Source organism: Melozone crissalis, unplaced genomic scaffold (genome assembly GCF_028551555.1).
Source record: "Melozone crissalis strain CALT ecotype California unplaced genomic scaffold, PUWL_Pcris_2 ptg000016l_1, whole genome shotgun sequence".
Taxonomy (NCBI): domain Eukaryota; kingdom Metazoa; phylum Chordata; class Aves; order Passeriformes; family Passerellidae; genus Melozone; species Melozone crissalis.
The window spans coordinates 47933428-47954866 of NW_026535794.1; the positions used below are offsets into that span (position 1 = coordinate 47933428).

Genomic DNA, 21439 nt, shown 5'->3' on the forward strand with positions numbered 1-21439 from the left:
TGCTTACCTGTATTTTGTCCTACCTTGAGCCTTCAAATCAGCTTCCCCCTGCCCCCTTGCTGAGCTTGCCCTGCTGCTCTGGGATTGTGTTACTTGCGTGCCTTCCCTTCAGCAGTGCTGCTGGCATTTGCCGAGGGCAGGGAGGAACACAGATGGCCAGGTGCCATGGGAGGGCTTCCAGCCATGCCAACCTCGTCCCCACAAGGGTTCAAGGCTGCTCAGGCTTTAGGAAGAAGTGTCACAGGCATTCAGGCCTGTTGGTGCAGAGTCCTGTATGGAACATCTCTTCCTCTTCCAGAAGCACAGCGCTGGGAGACGCTCCCAGTGACACTCTTGCCCCAGTGTGTGAGTACTTTGCTTTATCTAATTTTGGCAAGTCCTTAATTGCAGAAGAAGAATTCTACTTGCCAAATGTTAATTGTATTTATTTGGGGAAGGGGAAAAAATAATTCTCCCAAGGAACATGCTGTTTTTGTAGTTTAAAAATAAATCTGTGTAAGTAATTAGGTTGAACTGCCTGGCCAGGTGACATTTCTCATTGGTTACTGTTTTAGCATTTAAATTCATAGCCCTTTTCAATAGGCAAGCATGTACACCAAAGCAATTGTTCTCACTGGTGCTTGATGCCAGTAAGTTATGCAGGAAGAATCATCCATCTTACAAGAAAAATAAAAATATTCTTTGCATTCTAAGCATTTCCTGCTGCATCTTGCAAGTGTTAACAAGAGCTCTTGAGTTCATTTCTGCTTCAGAGGTGGGTTATAGAGGAAAATAAATAATTTGTACAATTCAATAATCCCCTGACAGCTTTTTAAAAGGTAAGCCTGCTTTGTGAGCAAGCAACAGTAACCCATTGTTTTCCTATTTGTGTATTAAAATGTAAATGCATTTGCTGTTACTCAAGATGACAAAGGACTGTTCACTTGACTCCACAGAGAAGTTTGTTGGCTTCTCATCTAGGAAATGCAAATCATGTGATTCTGATCTGCAGTTTGTAAAGTGTGGAATTCACTTGCAAAGTGATGATTGTTCTGCCTGGAGTTGGAAGAGATCTACTTAGACTGCTATGAGACACACTAGGTGCGCCGAAGGATAATAGGAATTGGGGTGAGAATTTTGATTTTGTTAAGGGATGATGTTCTTGAAGTTGACAATAACTTGCAGCTTGAAAATCAGTCTAAGTCACACAAGTTTCACTATTAAGGCCTGCCTATAAGAATGACTGCTAATTTATGTGAGCTATGTCCAAGAGGTCAGTGAAAAGAAAGCAAAAAGAGCAAAACAATTATCAGTAGGCTTGCACTGTCTGTGTGGGGATTTTCACCTTCACTGGAGAAGTTTTGGAGGTCACAAATCAAGAGGGATTGCAAGTCTTTCACCTGGTGCTGCTGAAGCACAGAATAAATTCTCTGGACACCAGGGAAGGCAGTCATGCACCTTCTCAATACAGGAAGGTCTCTCTTCTGTCTGCTGGTCTAACCTTACTTGGTCATCCATCAGGAATTTCTGCTGGAGATGATAGAATGAGAAAATTCTGATCAACCTTCTCCTCCAGGTAGATTCCCCCCACACCATCTAAAGAGACATTTCTCTTTCTTCATATTTACCTTGTTGCATTAAATGGAAAACTTAGCTCTGTAAACAGACAATGTCTATAATCTGTGCTCATTTTTGGCTTTTCCCACCTCCATGAGCAGTCCTATTGTCTTCCACGATATGGAATCAGTTTCCTGGATTTCCTCGCCCATAGGAAAGACCAGATGTCTGTATCTGGGAAATATTTGCTAAATTCAGCCCCTTCCCATCACACAGAATTTTCACACTGTGCATGAGGAAGCAGTGAAGCACAACTGAGGTGGTACTGAGAAAGTGGCATTATTTTACTAGAAGAAATTTAACATGCCTGCCATTGATCAGAAGTGGCTTTTAGTGAGGGGAAATTCAGTGACTGCTGTTGCACTGTTTTACAGGGCAAGATGAGGCAAAAAGGGGGTGCTTGTTTACTTTTAGTAGCATTGCTCTGCTGGTGCAATTTCAGCTGCAGTCAAAAAGAGGTTTGTAAAATGCTGAGCTGCCCTGTGTGCTCTCTGCTGTAGCCGCCTTCTTTTTACACAGCACGTGGAGAATTTTAACTAAAAATTTGCTTTTGTTTTCTTGATCCAGTGTACTGTTTCCTCCAGATATTATCAGAACATAAAAAGTGTGACGTCAATTGAGGTTCCAGAATTTCCAGTATGAAATGCATCTGCTGGAGGTTTTTATTTATCTTTTGTCTGCTTTTGAGTAGATTGAGCCAGATCAGTGTTTAATCATGATTAAGCCCATTGTAATCTCTGTTCTTTATAAAATCCCTCTCTGAGCAGAGCAGGTTGTTTATTTGTGAAAGGTTATCCCTAGGAGCTTTTTGGTGTTTGAAAGAGAGGTGCTGGTTTTCATTTGCAGGGGTAAGCATAGGCACATCGCATCTTGCTTGCATGGATATAAATGTGGTTGTGTGTGCATTTGATGTGATGATTTTTTTTTTTTCAAATGTAGCCCAGAAATGAAGTTAGTCTGGGACTGTGTGCATATTTTTAATTGCCATAATCCTTCTGTACAGTGTGAGCTCTATCTTGCAATCTTGCTTTGGGCTGTTGGTTAAAAAAGATCATAAGGCGATTTGCAACGAATGAATTAGTTGCTGAAAAGGAGTTATATTTACTGCCTGTTCTTAGACCTATCCTTTCCAGAAAGCAGTTGACCCCTTTGAAAATGAGGAACATTTGGATGTCCTCTAGAGTCAGAAAAGGCAACAGCAGTCTTGCTTTCAGAGATCAGAAAAAGGAGATGTCAACTTGGCCAGTGACTCAATCAGGACATTTGATCTGTTTCTTCCAGCCCTGTCACTGCCTCATTTTCCTGCTCCCCATTTTTAGAGAGGATAGCAGGAGTCAGGTCTCTGAGCTATGGGATGGACTTCTGCAGAGTTCATCAGCTGATGTAGGTCCTTCTGCCCTGTTTCTTCAAAGCCATCATAGAGTCAGTTATTGATCACTTAGAGTAAAAGGAGGTTATTCCAAATCATCCCACTGATTTTGCTTCTATTCTTTTTCTCACCTTATACCCTATTACTTTACCTTTTTGCTTTCCCACACCCTCCCTGTATTTCCCCCTCTCTCCATTGTCTTGCTTGTTTACCTGAGTGCAGGCAATACTCATGAATACAAAGTATTAATTTTTTTTCAGACTGCACCCCATGGGCTCATGAAATCTCAGAGTGGAGGAAAGAATACCTGTAATTGGAAAGCAATAATTTTTGGCTGAGTGGAGCTGCAAATGCTGTAACATTTTTTACTAAATGGGTGCCTTTTTTGGCATTATCATGTCTACTAAATTGTCTTGGGAGCACTGCAGCTATATTGTGTTTGCTTCCAGCCTTTCATATTTTTCCTCCTTTCTGTCCTCTAGGAGGGATCTAGATGGCTGGAAGTTTAAGGGCATGTATTGGTGGACCTTACAGTTCTGGCCGGGTCCATGATGATTTCAGTAGCTCTCTGCAGGAGGACCTGTGACTATTTTGTCTTTCCAGGCCCCTCACCTGCAAACTATCATCACTTGGTCAGCAGCATTGGAAGCACAGGCTTTCATCTACTAGGATTTCTGGTGTCTTTGATCTTGGCTGGATTCTTTTTCTCTGTAGTTGCATTGCCCATCTCTTTTTTGATGATCAGTGGACTTCAATAACCAAAACACTAGAAGCCATGCTATACACAGCACAGGGAGCTACAGAGAACACAAATTCTCTTAAAATGCTGTCCCTTATCAGGTGCCCTCTTCCCTAGAGCACTGCTGAGCCTCTCTGAGCAGTGGTGGTATGGAGATTCCTTGTTCCAACAGCTTGGCATTTTTTGTAAATCATCTGGTCGTATCCCAAACTCACCCAATAACAAAGTCATTCTCTACACTTCCAGAGCAGGGAGAAACAGAAAATATATGCTTATAAGTGCTGGCAAGTGTTAAGGTTTGGTTGCGAGTAGTAAAAGTAAGAGGGGACTTACTCAGTCCTTTTTCCTTGATTTCTTCTGGAAGACAGTAGAAGGCAAAGCAAGTTCAAAGAACAGGAACAGTTTTGAATAGTCATCAATTTGAGCAAGAGTGGTTTTTTTAATATATTGACATGGCAGCAAGGGTGTTTTAATGTCATTCCAAATAACTTTTTATAGTAATACATATGCTCTCTATGGGAAGCCAGAATCCATGGCATCTGTTGGAGCAGAACTTTGGTCAGGGTTGAAGGACAGTCCTGTAGACTCTGTGGAGGGCATGCTAATAAGGACAGAGAGAAAAGCATGTATTGTTACTCATGGAAACTTATAAATAAAGAATGAGCTGTTTCAGAAAGGAATCAATGTCAAATTGGGCCCTCTGAATTAAGAGCTAGAGCTGTAAAAACAAAAAAAGAAAGGAGTATGAGATTTTTTTTTTTTTAATTTTTTAAAGGTAAAATAACATGGCTTAGTGCTAGCAGCCTGGAAGAGGTCCTCCAGATAATAAGCATTAAAAAAAAAGGAATTAGGAGGTGAGGTAGATTAAAATAACTTTACAGAAGATGGCCCAGTGTTCTGTAGGGTGGTGTAATCAATGCCTGAAGGAAGAATAAATATTTGAGGCTGGCAGTGGTTGTGAGTCATATTAGATGTTTCTTTCTTCCTTGTTTTTGTGTCCTTACCATGGGAAAGAATGCTTGCTCTAAGCAGAGATGTAAATCAGTTGGGGAAAACAGTAATACCAACAGTAGGAAAGAAATGAAGCCACAAAACACCCAACTCACTTGCTATTACCTCTAGATATTATCATGAGATGGAGGGAGACCTAAGCTTACATGCTTAAGCAGCTTTCTTTGATTAATAACATTCAAATATTGGGATTTGCCTGCTCCCTTTCAGTTTTATTTGTTCTTCTTTCACATTAGAGCATTTCCCCCTCTTCCTCTTCTCCTCTGGCTGAAGGTGGCATGCAGATGAGGAGATTCAGATGACAGCAAATCGATAGAGCTCATTTTGTTTGGGGTGCTTTTAGTCAGTGAATAATCTACTGTTCCTTATCACTTTTGTATCTTATGTTTCATAGGATGGTTCTCTATTTGCTTTCTGTATTAAGGGCTAGGTTCTGATAAACTCATTGTCACCTCCTGGTAGTTCCTGGGTGAGTAAGGTTTTATTCACAGTGGTGTCATTTTACACCACACCGCAGAAATTGATTCCTGGGTTTCATGGGAAAATAATTGATCCAGGATTAAGTATAAAAAACCAAACCCTCAGGCCCTAAGGAAAAACAAAAAAAAACCCTCCCAAATAAACTTAAAACCCCAACAAAACCCCACAAAAACCCCACAAACAGCAAACATCTAAAACCCACACAAACAAAAAACAAACCAAAACCATAAAAAGATGTTCCAGAAGCCATTGACTCTTGGTTGCCCAGTACCTGATATCCAGTCCAAATGAGCACATAGTTTAGGTCTCCAGACAACTGCTGCATGGATGCTCATGATTTTTGTGGTTCTGTGATTTTAGCATAGCTACTCAGTTGAGTTGGGTGCTATGTGATGACAACACAGTGCAACTACTTGAACTCACTCAACTTTGGTAAAACCATTGTGATAAAAAAGATATTTTCACAGTCACCAGGGCTTCTTTTTATTCCTTTTTATATAATGTCAATCCCCTTGGCATGCCATTATAGCTGCAAATGATAATAGTGCCTACTTAACACTGTATTGAAAAGACTACAAGAAGAAGTTTGTGACCATCCTTGATGACCTCTAGAGCCTTAATTTATGAATTATGTTTAAAATAAAAAAAGTCTTTAGGAGTATGAAAAGAAGCAGTCAGGAAATATCTTCTGCCAAATGAGTCCATCCTGCAAAGTATAAGAAAAACCTCAGCTTGTGAATGGAAACATGAAAAATTAAGAACCCACAAATGTTCTACATAAAGGCCTGGTAGATGTGGCCGTCCCTTTCCAAAGGGAAAGGACAGCATAGATTTCCACCAAGCATCTCTGAAGACACCTTCCCATTAAATGGCAAATTGGATGAAAGATAATGAGTATTCAGTTTTGACAATAGGCAGCTGTACATCCCATAGTTCTTCACTGGTGTCCTCAGCACTAAAAATGTGTTAGTGGAGTTACTGTATTGCCTCTTTCAGTTGTTGTTTTGCTGCTCTGTGCCAAAGATTCTTCCTTGTCTTCCTTTTGAAGATCTATAAAAAGACACTGTTTATATAAATAATCACCTTTGTTTAGGATGAAGGTAGGAGAACAGGCCAGTAAATGATCTGCATTGTTCTTCTGGGAACATAGTGTTTAAAGGTGAGCAAAGAACTGGGTTTATGGGCAACAATATGTTTTTTAAATCATATATTCAAAGATTACAACAGTAATTTCCTCTTAAATAGTACAGAAAAGTAAGCATTTGGGTGGCTGTGGTGAGCTATAATTCATCTGGGAGGGCAGTGTAAAAACTCGCTGTTTCTCATAAGTTTTTCCAAAGCAAGTAAAACTCAAAAGTTTTTCCCAAGTAAGTACTCAAAAGGGAAAGCAAGTAACTTGGGAGTGCAAACTTAGGCTCCTACCACTCCCCAATGGATCCTGTAAAGCCTGACTTAGGGAAAAGAAAAAGTGATCTGATTCCAAGAAGTTTGTGTATGGAAACAAACCATCACCCACTTTTGATAACTGAGATAATGTAAAACTTATCGGCAGAATTATTTCCGGCACATTCCCGAAGCACAATGGGTGAGTAACACAGCAGCAGCAGGAGAGGGGTGCGTGTCCAGCTGGATCCACATCCAGGGGCTGCTTCAAAAGAGAGTCAAGCTTGTGAAGGGGCTCAGATACCTCATGTGGGAAACAATGCTGGAAGGTTTGAAAAACCTTCCAGTCCTGTCAAGCAGCATTTACCTGCTGCCTAACCCCAGGGTGCCTTAAATGATGGTCTCCTCTGATGCTTTGCTTTGCTGAGACATTGAGTTACCCACCTCTGAAGCAGGCAGAGGGACTGCACCACTTAGCTTCTAGCCTATGTATAGTGGGCTTGAAAAATGATCCTTCCTCATCCTGTCCCCTCGAGAAGCTCAGTCCCGAAGGTTTCCTTTTTTAAAAGTATAAAGCTTAGAAGTGGTTTTTGCAGCAAAGCTGGGAATTCAGGTCATCGCAAGGCTAACAGGGGTGAGGCTGTGGTATGGTAAATGTTTGCTCTGTGGTCTATAGCGTAGTGCCTGGAGCTGTCATTCCAGAGCTGAGTGAGAATTGATCTTCAGAGGAAAGAAATCCTTCCTCTGTGGGTGTCTGAATTACTGGTGTGCTCTTCAAGGAGCAGAAACAACATTTTTCCAGGAGAAAAATTAGTCCTTCTTGAGTTGAGGAAAAAGCTGTAGGTGCCTTCATATGGACCAAGCTTTAGGACCCAAATTTGCACATTATCCCACCAAATGAGCTTTGTATGTCCATAGCACACAAAGGTGTGTAGAGGTGATGACTGTGCCTATGGGTCCTGCATTATTTCTGAAGAAAGACAAGGGCTGAATATTTGGCTATGCTGAAGGACTCTGCCTTGATTTCACCTTTTGCAATGAGTGTATAGAGCTTTTTAAAGGGTGAATTAGGTAATGTGAAGAATGTGGAGGGTAGCAAGAATTTATTTGGTCATGAATCTAGATGTTTTGATTTAGTTCTAGGAACAATAAACCAGGACAGAAAGCATGGGAAGGTATTGCCCCAGGTTTCAATGACCCAGTACAAATAGGACACTCTGGCATGACCAAAGGGGCAGATAAGTTTTCCAGGCATGAATCTATGGCCTTTGCCTGTTCAGTGGATTGATTCCTTTTTTTTTTTCTTTGTTCTAGAATTTTTCTCCCAAACTTTTGAAATTTTAAGAATTATTTCCTCAGCTCTAACATCATTGTAGAATTTTGTACAATATTGAGAAAGAGAAAACTTTTCCCATCACAAATATATACATATGGCTAAGGCTGAAACTAATTCCCTGAACGAGGGAGTTGTTCTCCTTTGAAAACACTTATAATTATGCCTATCAGACCCTCATCTGCCTTTGTCTAATATCAATACATGAACAACACAAGCAGTAAAGATGATGCAGTCTTTAATGAAGTCTTCCTGAAAGGGACTATTTGAATGGGCATGTGAATAATGAACATATATTAACTTAACATAGGGTCACCCCAGTTTTCCTACATGCCACTTGTGTGGAATAGAGCTGGTGAGTGCATCCTGCACGGCAGGGGATGCATCTCCTCCTCATGTGTGTGTTTTTCAACTGTGTTGCAAACAGGAAAGGGATATGCTTGAGAGAAAGGCAAACAAGCAGTGAAGGCCTGAGACAACATTCTTGTCACTTTCAGGCTTTATTCATAATAAGGCTTCCTTCCTGCTGTTACACGTGGTTATAGGGGAATGCAGATGTCACTGAAACACCTGATGCTGCTCTGTGTGCCCTTCCTGAGTTGCTCCAGCCTGTGGGAAGTGCATTCAGTGTTACCCAGCTGCACAAGTGTGCTGAGCGTCCTGGCCCCGCTGTGTCTTTGATCTCCTCTTGGCTTGCCTTGCGCCAGGGTGTGCCTACACCAGGGCAACAGTCCCAAAGCCTCTGACCTGTCCCTACCTCAATAGCCAGTACAATAAAATACAGCACCCACAAGTCTCTTCAGCCCCCAACTCAGCTTTTCCTCCTCACAAATGTGATCTAACAGAACACTCATCTTCTGGAAGTCAAATCAGAAAGTTTTGCTTGAAAACCAAAGGTGTTGGTTTCAGGTTTCAGGCTGTAATGTTTCTGCTCCTGGCTTTCTGGGTCAGGCTTCCTTAGGGTGAGCCAACTGTAGCTGTGTCCTGTGGTATATTGGATTTGGATTATGGGTGTTCAAGTCTGCTTTTTCAATTAGAAATAAGCAAACCATCCAGTTGGATGAATAAAGAAAGGATAATAAATTATTTTTTAATTTATACAGTACATAGGAATAGAGCAGGGAAGTCAAGTATGGATTAAAAATTAACATTGCCAGATGGTCTCATGAAACCACTGTCTATTTTGTTGTATTTTATATCAGAAATAAATTAGATCATGTTTCGGGATGGGATTTTTATTGGAGAGTGTTGTGGGCCTTCTCCTCAAGTGCCACTGCTCAATTTACAAGGTCTATCTATCTTAGATCTCTTCTGTTTATCCTTCCTGTGTGCACCAAGTCCTTCATACTGGGAGATGCTCTGTAGCACAAAACAGCCCTTACCTCAAACTGCAAGTGTATTTCCCCATGGAAAGACAAATCTTTGTTAATATATCTGCACATAGCTGAGATGATAAGGAATTGATAGAAGTTTCTTGCTCATCTTTGGTACTCATTAAAGCTGCTCCCTCTAGTGCTTATTAAAAGAAAAGTAACTGTGCATATGTGACATGTAGAAAGGGAAAATTTATTCTGCTGTTCTCATCTCTCTTCTCAATTGAGGGGAACCAAAATCACTTTTTCTTTGATGAAGCAAGTAGTTGTTTACCTCAACTGCAGTGCCCTTTTGGCCTGACAGCTTCTGTGGTGGCTAACCAAAATGGATATTTAAGTTTTGAGTGCCTTTCTGAAGCTCAGGTGATGATTACTGCACCTAGATGTACCATGCCACAACAACAGGCTCACCCTGCAATCTCCCCTTCACTGCTCTTTCTCCCTGTGCCCTTCTCATAGTCTCTGCTGTGGCTCCAGGTCTGAAACAAAGGTATCCTCCAAAGAGCAATCCCTGGCTAATAAGAAATGTGTAATTTATTAAACCCTAAGGCATTGTTTTCCTGGGTCACATTTAGTTTCCTCAGGGTTTAGGAGTAGCCCGTCTTCTTTTTGAGCAGAAGATGTTCACCACAAGGGAGGTCGCTGGCTCAGGGGGGTCCCCAGACCTGGCATTGCAGGAGTAACACTTGCCAGGCCAAGATGTTCAGCATGGAGTGGTGTCATCAGCTGGGAAGGATGACCCTGCTGCACAAACAGCACCCCAAAATAAAACACAAAGTAACCAGAACATCCTGGAGAAGAGGATGGTGGGAGCTGCTTGTGTGCAGAATTGCAGAGCGCTCGCTGGCAGCTCTACTAGGGGGCAGAGTTACTGCACTGGGAGAGACCAAACTTTATGGCCAAGTTAGATGTTCTTGCAGTGCTTGGAGTGCCCTGGAGAGGCAGGTAGGTGTGTTAGGAAGACTGTAACTGCCTTATGGTCTCCAGAATGCACAAGCCCAGCATATGTCATTTTCCCTGCTCCTGAATTAGTCCAAGATCCCTTGCCTTTGCTTCTCCAGTCACACTTCTCCTCAAATGTGCATTTCTCCAGCTTCTTCCAGTTGCCCTCTGTTCTCTTCCTAAGTCAGCCATAAGTACCTGTCTCTGCTTCTGGACAGGCAGGGAGGGACTGGTGCCAGCTCTTTATCAGGGTGGACAAAGAGCAATTGCATCTTTGGATCCTCCCTTCTTGGGAAAATGACGTGTTGCTTATCAGCAATTGCAACAGAGCTTGTCCCATTTCCTGGGGTAGGGGCTCTTATTGGTGCCCTGTGTGCCAGACAGGGGCAATTATAGAACTGCAGGCTAATTTTTGGTTGGAGAAGACCTTAAAGATCACTGAATCCAATGGGCAGGTAGTTACCTGGCACAAGGAGGTTGATCACTCACAAGCACAGGCTTCCCTTTGTTCAGAGCATGCCTTGGAGCCTCGTGCTGCCGTGTTCCTGTTCCCAGGCAGCATTGCCTATGCCACAAAAACCAGCACCCAGCTGGAGGAGACCACAGGGCATCTTGTAAATAAGCCTGGGTGCTGTTGGTCTCACAGTGTGTGTGTGTATGTGAGCTTTGACTTGGTATATGTAGGTTATAATGAAGAGGCTGATTGAATTTCAGGAAACTTGCAGCTTGAAAGGCTCTAGGGAAAAATAAAGCTAGAGCTCTTTTCCTTAGGAGGATTTTGGGGGGGGGGGGGGGAAAAGTTGTTTTGATTAACTGGGATTTTAATTTTTCTTTACCACTTGAAGAATTGCCTCTCAAAGGGGGAGCTCTAACTTAGCTTTGCAAAAGAGGAAAGGCATTTTTTTTTTCATTCCCAACGTGGACTAGGAGCTTGTCTGTATATTTTTGCTGCATGAGGGAAAGCGTAATGTTGGTTGACGTTGGGTTTTGTGGGCAGAACAAGATGATTTGAAAAATGCCATTCTCACTTCAGCAAAAAAACATGACCTCAGCAAGTATGCTGTCACAGCTTCAAATATGTGTGCCTTTAAGCCTTGGAAAATGAGTACAGATTGAAATCAGCTGCTGTAGGCCAAGTTCTCTGTGGCTGGAGCCATACCCAGAATGGGCTTTTTCTTCTGAACAAACTGTGTAATCTTATTTGTTGTCTTTTTGCTTCCACAAAGTCAAATCAAGGCCTTAAAAAAAATCAATTTGAAGGAAGCAAACTATTCAAACTAGCCGACTGCAGATGTTCTTTTTAATAAAATGATGGTTTCTGTAGGATTTTTTCAGTCCTGTCATATGCTTTGTGCTAGCTGGACCTTCTAGGCAGCTGCAACCTAGAGATAAGTCTTTTGTCAGGTTACATTTAAACTCCTCATTTCAACAATATTTTTGTTTTTCTGATTCAAATTATTTAAGTGTAAGAAAACTCATTAACCAAATCACTCTGTTTGAAGACATCAGAATGGCATCAGGAGTGAATAATTATTGCTGCTGTGATTTATTGTGTTAGCTGGGTAGCACCTGGTGATCAGGTGAGAGCAGAGCTGTGTTCCCAGACTGTGCAAACACCCTACCCACCTCTGAGTTCCATAAATCAGCCCAGCCCCAGCACTGCCTGAAGGTACATAATGGGCAGCAATGTGTTATGTTACTGTGGCATTGTGAATAAAAAGCCCCAGCCAACCTCTGCACGTCAGAAAACTGTTTTAAAAGCTGAGCCGAGGGTTTTTGCTTTGGGTGTGCAACCAGAACAGCTCTTGGTCTTCTGAGGCAGATATGGGTGCCTGGGCTGTGTGTGTCTGAGAATCAATGCCTACAGCTTCAGCCTGCAGGATGCTGAACTTGCAGACAAGGGAGTCAGCGAAAGATCAGGATTTGATTTTAGTTTCCGAATCATAAGATAAACATGAAAACAACTATGCCATTATTTTACTGATATCTATGTAGGAAATACTTATATCCATGCAGCTTTGTAGCTCTTCAAACTGTATGAGACATCCCACTGCAAAGAGTCACTGTGCACACGAGGTTATTGTTTGCCTTGCAAATCCTTTGTTAAATTGCCGCTTGATCTGGAGGGGTGTTCTGGATCCAAGATTTTGTCTGAGGATCCTTGTTGATGGTGAAAGCTTCTGCATTTCAACCCAGTTTCTCCAGTACCAGAACAAAATGATGCATGGTGGAAGTCCCTGTTGCTCTTTCACAGGGATGAGTTTTTCCCAGCCCCTTTCTCCACAGCCAGAACCTCTGCCACAACCAGAGTGTCCTACTGCTGCCCATCCCTGCCAGCTTCCAGCCAGAGCCTGCCTGCAGCCAACATCAGCCTTGCAAAGGACTCTAGCACCTGTTGAGCCTGGTTTTGAAAAACTCCTAACAAAAAGTATTCCATATTGTCTACACCAAGGGGTTTCAGATCCCAGAAATTCCAGGGTGGTTTTTCTTATTTATTTTTTTAGTTAGTTAGTTGGTTTAGTTAATTAGTTACTTTTATTTCAATCTCAAGATGTTACACAGGCAGACTCAGGGGCTCTCCACAGTGTCCACAGTTCTGGTATCTCTGATCTGCTGGGCATTAGGATGCAGCCCCTCTAGCTCTGAGCCTGAGCTTGGACATGTGATGGTGTCTGAGTGCTGTGGCTATTCAGCAGTGCCCAGGGAGATGAGCAGCTCTGGGAAGCATGAGAAGGATGTGCTAGAGCTGCGTGCAAGTGTGCAGCTGCTTCCTTCATGCACGGAGGAAATGGAGCACGTGTCCCTGGCGTAGTCAGAGGAGCCTTAACCCCAAAGCTCCAGCTACTGAGCTTGGCCTACACCCTTCCTCTCATGTCGTGCTGGTGGCTGTGCTGTTGGAGTGGGGCCAGCCACGCTATGGGGGCCTCCTGCCCCCAGGAGGATTCTGCAGCTGTTTGAGAAGCCCCAGGCCGGGGTGGGATATGGTGCAGCCAGCATCTTCGGAGGCAGCACAGAGGAAACCCCTTTCCTGTCAGACAAGTAGCTCTGGAGGAAAAGAAAGCGGTCTGAGGTATAAATGTTCTCCTTGCAGGATTTGCACGGAGTTATTTTAGTTTCTATTTATCTCCAGTTTGGGGGTGAGTCAGCCTGGGATGTGGCTCAGACCACCTCCTTTGCAAGCCTTCAGGGAAGGCAGACAGCACAGCCTGTGCTCCTCTGTGCCTCTTACCATGCTTTACTACACACTTTATTTTGCAATTTTTTTAAAAACCTCTCCAAGCTGATGTTATTTTTTCCCCTTTCCTCTCTCTCTAGTTTTGTATGGAGCTGAACCAGCCGACGCTGCCAAACATCCGCAAGTGGAAGGGCCCTAGAGGATGTTGGAAGGGTGTTGTTTCCGAAAAACCCTCAGGCCAGCTACACAAGGTACATTAATCCCTAAGTCTGAACTTTGTCTTTGTTTTTTTCCCCTCCCTCTAACCAAGGACATATTTTGAATGTTCAAGGCGATACTTTTTGGCAAGGTTTGTATTTCTTGTTTTTTAAGCTGGCTGTTCCTATAGCTTTTAATTTGACTCTACAACTTATGTTTTGGAAGAACTGTAGCACACTTGTAAGGAGGAAGATGTGAGTGTGTATTTGGTGTGCGTGTTTTTGGGGGAGGTGGACAAAAGCAGAACATATATATAGATGAAAAGCCATGCTTTTGGACAAGATAAAAGTTCTGAGTTTTTCCCCTGGCAGACTGTAGTACTTCCGACATTTTTTGTGCAGGTCACCTGAACTTGCTCCCTGGTGCTGCACTGGCTGGCATTTGGAAGGGCTTCCCATTTTCCTACCATTTTCCTAGTTTGCAAGTGAAGAGCCCTCAGAGGAGCCCTGCAGCCTGCCATCCTCACCTAGAAGAGTTTAGCTTTTGTGTTCCCCGGAGTCCTCAGCACAGGTGTTAAAAATACTGTGGGCTCCATTTGAAATCTGCACTGTGCTGCACTGTGCTTTTCCCTGCAGCATCTTCTGCTCTGGGAATATATATATATATATATATATATATATATATATATATATATATATGTGTGTGTGTGTGTGTTCATATATGTATTTAAATGTGTGTATATAAATGTATTTATGTATATAAATTTATATATTTAAATGTATTAAATATATAAATGTATTTAAATTATAGAAATGTAGAAATGTATATAAGGTGTTTAAATGTATATATATATATATATATATGGTTAAATGTGTACTGCAGGGAGGTACTGATTTATAAGGTGGTGACAGCTGCACCTGCCTACTCTTGACAATATTCAAAATGTAGCTGCTCTTGGCTGGACATCACTGACAGTGCCCAAAAGCAGTTTCTCCCAAGGGAAATCTCTCTTTTTCACCTTTAAGGGTGCTAATGAGTTTCCAGAGTAGTGCCCTGCTTGAGCTGGAGACTGTTCTTGCTGAACAGGGTTGTTCAGTGCGGTTGTTGCAGTGTAGATGTTGTCGTGGGTAGAAGCAGGATCTGAGACCTGTCACATAACAAGTAGTGCCTGTTAGCACACAGGGCAGTCCTCAGCAATCTATTGATCCAGAATGATCCATTCTGAGCACTGTTATTACTAAATAAGTGGCTTCAGCTGTGTCTTATAGCCATGCTGCTTAGAATCCACATTTCTTTATTTTGGCTTTCCCAAATCAGGTTGCATCACCGTTCACTGCTTTTGGACTCATGTTTTCACAGGTGCACCTCCTTTTATTGCCCTTCTGAGAAAAACACAAGAATGAGGGGAAATAAACCCAAACAAACCAAACCCCACCACCTGGGCTGCACAAGGATTGTACTCTAGCTAGACAGACACACAGAGTCAAGAAGGGTCTGGAAAGATGCAGAATGTCTGAATGTGTCTAAAGTATAATACAATCCACACTTAATTGCAGTGCAGAATGTAAATGCCCTTCAGGACATTTTTATTTGTGGCTGGAGTTTTCCTTTGGGATCTCTTGTTAGGCCAGATGATAAAAACACTGAATATAAATAGCTGTGCAAAGTTGCCAAAGTTGTTCCCTCCACTTTTTCTTTTTTTTACTAAGAATTATTAATAAATATCTCAGAATTTCTATGTTAAATTCAGAGTCTTTAGTCAGTTCTTTCTTGAGCTGTACTTCCAAAGATAACAATGGCAGCTTTGACTACAGGGTGACTAAATAAAAATTATCACCCACGTTGTTTTACGGACAGGAATATAAGGATGAACAGTTTCCCAAGTTATGGGAGAAATGTGCAGCCAAACTAAGAATAGAAATTTTATCTATTGACTCTTCCTTTTAGCTGCTTTAACAGGAATCTGGCTGAGCTGTAGAACCCTTCAGTAAGCCAAAAAGTCTCTTCTTTTTCTGGGGCTAGTTAGTCCATCAGGTTTGAGCACTGTACACAAATGCAGTGACGTAACACAGTGTAACCCCAAGGACACAGCATCTTTGGCACAAGGTGATTTTGGGATGCTGTGTAGGGCTAAATAACACAAAATGGTTAATGGTGCTTCTGGCTTGTCCTTCCATACAGTCTGGGCATTTCAACCAGGCAGTTACTTGTGACTGCCATGTAGATACAAAGTCTGGAGCCTGGAAATAGCCAACAGCTGTTGACAGCAGTTTTATTATTTCACATCTTTTCCTGTATCAGTTTTTAGACCTTAGGCTTCTTACTGGTGGAATAATTTTGTCAGTATTTTAAAGGTGACTTATTGAAGGAGCTGCCAAAGAATTTGAACCAGCCTGAATCCCTTCAAGGCTCTTGGGAAGTCAGCGGAGCAGTTAACACTTTTTTATTGCAGCTGAAATGGAGAAAACTCTTCCTTACAATAGATTTAATTGTGATTTGCTAAGGGAAGTGGGTTTGAATGATGCCAAGGGAAATGGTGTCTGGGTGATGGGAGAAGAGGCTGACAGTGTTTGAATTAGATACTGCTGGTGGTGTCACCAGCATAGACAGCTTTCTGAAAATGCCAATTCCACGTCATAAAGTGATCCAAAAAAATCCCATTCAAGATGATAGAAGCAGAGCTGAAAGGAGCAGAGAGCTGAGCATGAAACATACAAGCTGGAAAAGACAGAGAAATTGATAGGGCTGAGAGGTCTAGACCAGATTTCATGCTAAGAGGCTGAAGGTGCGAGGATATTTATAGCTTGCAGCTGAAAAAAGGCAGTGAGATGGTGTGGAGCCTGGGGACAAGGAACAACTGTGCACAGCATCGTCTGCTGCAAGCCCTAGCAGTCACCCAGTGACCTCAGGACACCAAACTCATGGTTAGACAGTTAATCATGTGGGTAACAAACTGCCTCATTACTGACCACACTCAGAGGTATCCAATGCCTTGCCTGGAGTAGGAGGAAATGGGGATGTGTCAGCCAAACACCCACATAAGGGGCAGCATCCTTCAGCCCTGCAGTGGTCCTGACCATGCTCTGCCTCTGGAAGATAAAACAGACTGATAAATCCCTGGCTTTAATGGGGCAGTGCTGGAATTAGCTGTGTGTCCAATAGCCAGTGTGCAGGTGTGAGGGGCTGTGAGTAGCAGAGTGATGAGTGTTTCAGCTTGGCACATTCACTCTTCAGTGAAGTCAGTGAAGCTTCCCAGGAAGCATTCCTCCCACATCTGGTGGGAGTTTCAGTAGGGGTGAACTGAAGAAGCCTATTTGTCCTCTGTATCTTCCACTAAAAGCCCAGGAAACTGTTTCTCCTTTATGCTTGGGCATAGCCAATTGGGCTTCCTGCTCTCAGCAGGCACCAAGCCTAGATAGATAGATAAATAGATAGATAGATAGATAGATAGATAGATATGGGGCTGCCTTTGGGCAGAATGTTTTGTTTTTACCATCTTGTGACCGTCATTTCTCTTTTTCCTTTTTAATTCCAGGGAGTTGAATATTCTGGCTTCCTCTGGGATACAACAGCTGGCATTGAGCTGAAAGATGCCTCGTCTCAGGAGACTGCACAGACTAATGGCAACGGGAGGCACTCATATCCTCACCCTTATCTTGCACATTTCAAGGTAACTGCCACAGTGCCAGTCCAACCTTGCAGAACTTTTACTATAAAGAATTTGGCTATGGTGAAAAGAGACATAGCCTTCTCACTAATAAAAATTTGCATAAGCCTCTGGCCTTTATCATCACTGTCCCATGGCTTGGTTATGGATAGGTGCTTAATGCACCTTAATACATGTGGTAGTTCACCACAATCAGTCCTTTCCCTTGCTCCCGTGGGAGCAAAGCCTGCTGCAAGGGAGTATTTGAGAACCTGAGGATCAGTGGATCCTCAATAGCAGCCAGGCCACAGGGCTGGGATTCATCAGTGCCACAAAGAGGGATGAGTGCAGGGAGAATGGAGATTAATTTTATATATCTATATATACACACACACACACACACATATATATATATGTGTGTGTGTATGTATATACATATATAGAGGTATATATATATATGAGTATGTTTGTGTATAAGGTGCAGTGCTTCAGTGAGACTTGGGTTGGCCTATGTTCTGTTGCTGTCACACTTCAGAGTTTCCATTTTAAAGTTTTTTCACTAGGGTCAAACCTATCCAAAAGAACATAATCACTTCTGGAACCAGTTCTTGGGCATATGGTGGAGCGAATATATGAGCAGAGAGAGCCCATCTCCACACAGGCTGTGATGAAAGGGTCCAGTTTAGGGAACGTGACATCTCTGGTAATGCTTTGAGAGAAGCATTAATTGAATAATTATTAATAAATAAAGTATTAGTAATAATTAATCATACAAATAGGTTGAAGTGATTCCCAGAAGGTGAACAGGAGATTGCAGGGAGCCAACAGCTCCTTTCAAGGTACATTAAGTTTCTGGTTAGTCTCTGTGACAAGGCAGGGCTAATCACAAGACAGCAGTAATTAGCCCCTGTAATGACCATGACATTATTTGTAGCTTGTTAACAACTGGTTTGGCATAAACTGATTTTCATAAGCAGCTGACTTCTTCCTGCTGACTTTTTCACCACCGTGGTGAAAGGAAGCTGTTTGCTAATGCAAACCAGTTTCCCCAGAATTGAGAGAGTATGAGGTTACTGCAAACAAAGCTGCAAAACGCAAATGCCTCCCTCCTCTTCCTCCCCACACTGAGACACACCAGACACACCACATACACGGCAGTGTGAGTCCTACTGCTCCAGATTTACCTCTGAAGCTGCTGGGGGCAGGCACGTGGTTTTGTGTTGTGACCTTCCATTCCCCACGTGCAGGCACTGATTTCTCCTCCTTGTCCCCAGGTTGGAATGAATGACCTGACCGTGGTTAACCTGCACCTGGCCCTGCCGCCCTGCGCGGGAGAGAACAGTGGCAAGAACCACGACAGCCACAAACTGGCAGCCTGTGCGCAGAGTTTGCAGGAGACTCTGAAAGGTAAGGCACGGGTTTTTCCTGCCAGCTGTCACATGCACACTACCTAATTCAAAGGAATTTTTAAAAGACTGAACTTTGCCTCGGTGAGCATTTCAGAAATACCCTTATCAGCCTCACAATTGTCTCTACCCATATTTGTGTGATGCATAGCGTGACAAACGTGCTTTTTCCTTGCTCATTGTCTTACAGTCTTTCCTAATTAACACAAACAGCACAGGAGATCCTACTGGCTTTTACACCATTTTTTCAAATCAAGTTCCTTCTGGTTTTGTGCTACTGTAACAGCAAGTTCTTTCAAAGGAAAGAAAAGTCACTAGAGTTGAGATCTTATTTTAAGTGCTTTGTGGAAATGACACCTACCTGATATAAGAGCTTAATTTTTTTTTTCTTCCAAGAGAAATAGTTCTATATATTTAATTTTTGAATAATTGGAAGCTCTTTGGAAAACCCAATGTAAATTCGCAGATGGCTGCTAATGGAAAAAGAGACCAAATCCTGCTTTGGTACCTGGATGTATTATGTAGAATAATTTTATTGATTTGAAATAAGTGGCTCTGGCTTTACACCAGGATGAAATGGCACCAGAATTTAGACCTGAGCTTGAGCACTGAAATAGGCAGCTGGATTTCTTTACTTCATTTCTGTGAGTTTGCTTTTTTGAAGCTTGCAAATTATGTTTAACTTCCTGCGAAGCAGAACAAAGCAGTTTAGATTCTAAACGTTGCTGATCTTGTTATTGGAACAGAAAAAGTCCAGCCCTTTGTTTACTGCTCAAGAAAGATGTGAAAGGGTTACAAGGTTATTCGTGTGATGGTTTTCAACTTGGCCCAGCTCAGCAAGTTTGGTAACTCGGAAGTGTTAATGTCCCTCTTGTATAACTCAAGAGGTATTTGCAGTTTCTCTGCGTGCTCTATTGTAGTTCCTTTTGAGCTGCAGAAGCAAGTCAGAGCTATTTTGAGTGCTACTGATTTAAGTGTTTGTCCACGCACTTTAAAATTGGAAAGGATGAAGGTAAACAAAAGGATCATTTGTTTAATCCCCAAAGGCTGAACTGAAACATGGGATAAATGTGTAGCTCTTCTGAAGTCAACTGAGCAGCACTTCCACTGCATCTAAATTTAGACTGTTGGTGTTCTCTTTATTTCATGTTTTAATATTTTCATATGGCCAGCACATTACTGGAGCATGCTTGTTCTTGGCGTAGTCTTTCACCAAAGAAGAAATTCAGATTCCTCCAAACTTGTGGGATGCAGGTGTGGTCTCCTAAGGAAATGGTAGTGCACACATGTGACTTTGAAGTACAGAATTATCCTGCCAAAATGAATTTCATGCTAAAAATGGCCACCATCCTCCAGTTTCTTCCAAATTAGTCCACAAAATATGGGCAGTAAGAACTGGTTTGTGTGTGGGTACTGCAGTACATTTGAGTTTCTGTTCCCATTTTGCTAACAGATGCCTGTTCTATTACCTTTTATTCTTACTAAGAGGCAGGTGAGCATTTGAGGAACATTGTTTACTATCCACAGCCTCCCTTGATGCAGGGTGTAGTATCTCCATATTTCTCCCATTAGATTGGTGGGTCCTGGATCCTTTTTCCCTCTCTTTTCTTCCTTTCATCAGTACTGGAGAGATGCAGTGGCTGTTAGCTGCTCACAGCTAACTCTTTGCAGCAGCTCTTCTGTCTTCTCCCAAGAGCTCCCCCAGTTTGGCTCCAGTGTGGTGCCCATGGGCACACACAGATATTATTCTGGATGTCCTGGTGGTGGCTGGACCCAGGGACCAGGGTGCTGGGTGCATTGAGAGAGTCCTGAGGAGAAGAGCTTGCAAGTGCTGGTGGATGAGTGGCTGGACATGACCCAACCATGTGCACTTGCAGCCCAGAAAGTCAGCCTCATCCCTGGCTGCATCAAAAGCAGCGTGGCCAGCAGGGTGAGAGAGGGGATTCTGTCTCTCATGTGACCCCACCTGGAGAGCTGCATCCAGCTCTGGGATCCCCAGCCTAGGAAGGACATGGACCTGTTGGAGCAAGTCCACAGAAGGGCTGTGAAGATGATCAGAGGGCCAGAACACCTCTCCTGTGAAGAAAGGCTTAGGTATCTGGGGCTGTTCAGTCTGAAGAAGAGAAGACTTAGGGAATATCTTACAGCAGTCTTCCAGTACCTAAAAGGAGCCTATGAGAGAGCTGAAGGGGGACTTTTTACAAGGACATGTAGTAATGGAACAAGGGAGAATGGCCTTGAACTGCAGGAGGGTAGTTTTAGATCAGATATCAGGATATTAGGAAGAAATTCTTGATTATGAGGGTGGTGAAGCACAAGTTGCCCAAAGCAGCTGTGGATGCTCCTCCTTTGCTGTATTCAAGGCCAAGCTGGATGGGGCTTTGAATGATCTGGTCCTGTGGGGGGACCCATGGCAGGGGGCTCAAACTAGATGATCTTTAAAGGGCCCTTCCAACACAAACCATGCTGTGGTTCTGTGATATCTTCTCCCACTTGGCTTGGCCATGTTCCATGGGTTACCCATGCATCAGGGACTGGACTTACAAGACTTCTGAGAAGACTTCTTAGCAGCCAATGTAACATCACATCCTTCTCATCATATGTGTGTCACTCTGTCCAGGAAGGATTTGAGCATTTAAGAGTCTGTTTAATTCATGAGGGAAATCATCCAGAGCATGGTAAGGGCATGGCAGGAAGTATCTCCTACAGAGGTCCCCTTGCCCTGCCATGAAGCAAAGGAGGGTTTCCCAGCTCCTGCAGAGAGGCAGATTTCAGCACTGCAGACCTT

At 42.8% G+C, this 21439-nt stretch overlaps 1 protein-coding gene across 1 annotated transcript in view; it reads left to right on the forward strand.

Moving 5' to 3' along the window:
* EEPD1 (endonuclease/exonuclease/phosphatase family domain containing 1) overlaps positions 1–21439 on the forward strand; it is a 62580-nt gene that overhangs the window by 36032 nt on the left and 5109 nt on the right. Inside the window, exons 3-5 of the mRNA XM_054273896.1 lie at positions 13542–13652; positions 17135–17269; positions 18520–18652. Of these exons, the coding sequence (XP_054129871.1) occupies positions 13542–13652; positions 17135–17269; positions 18520–18652 (379 nt within the window). The remainder of the gene's footprint in view (positions 1–13541; positions 13653–17134; positions 17270–18519; positions 18653–21439) is intronic.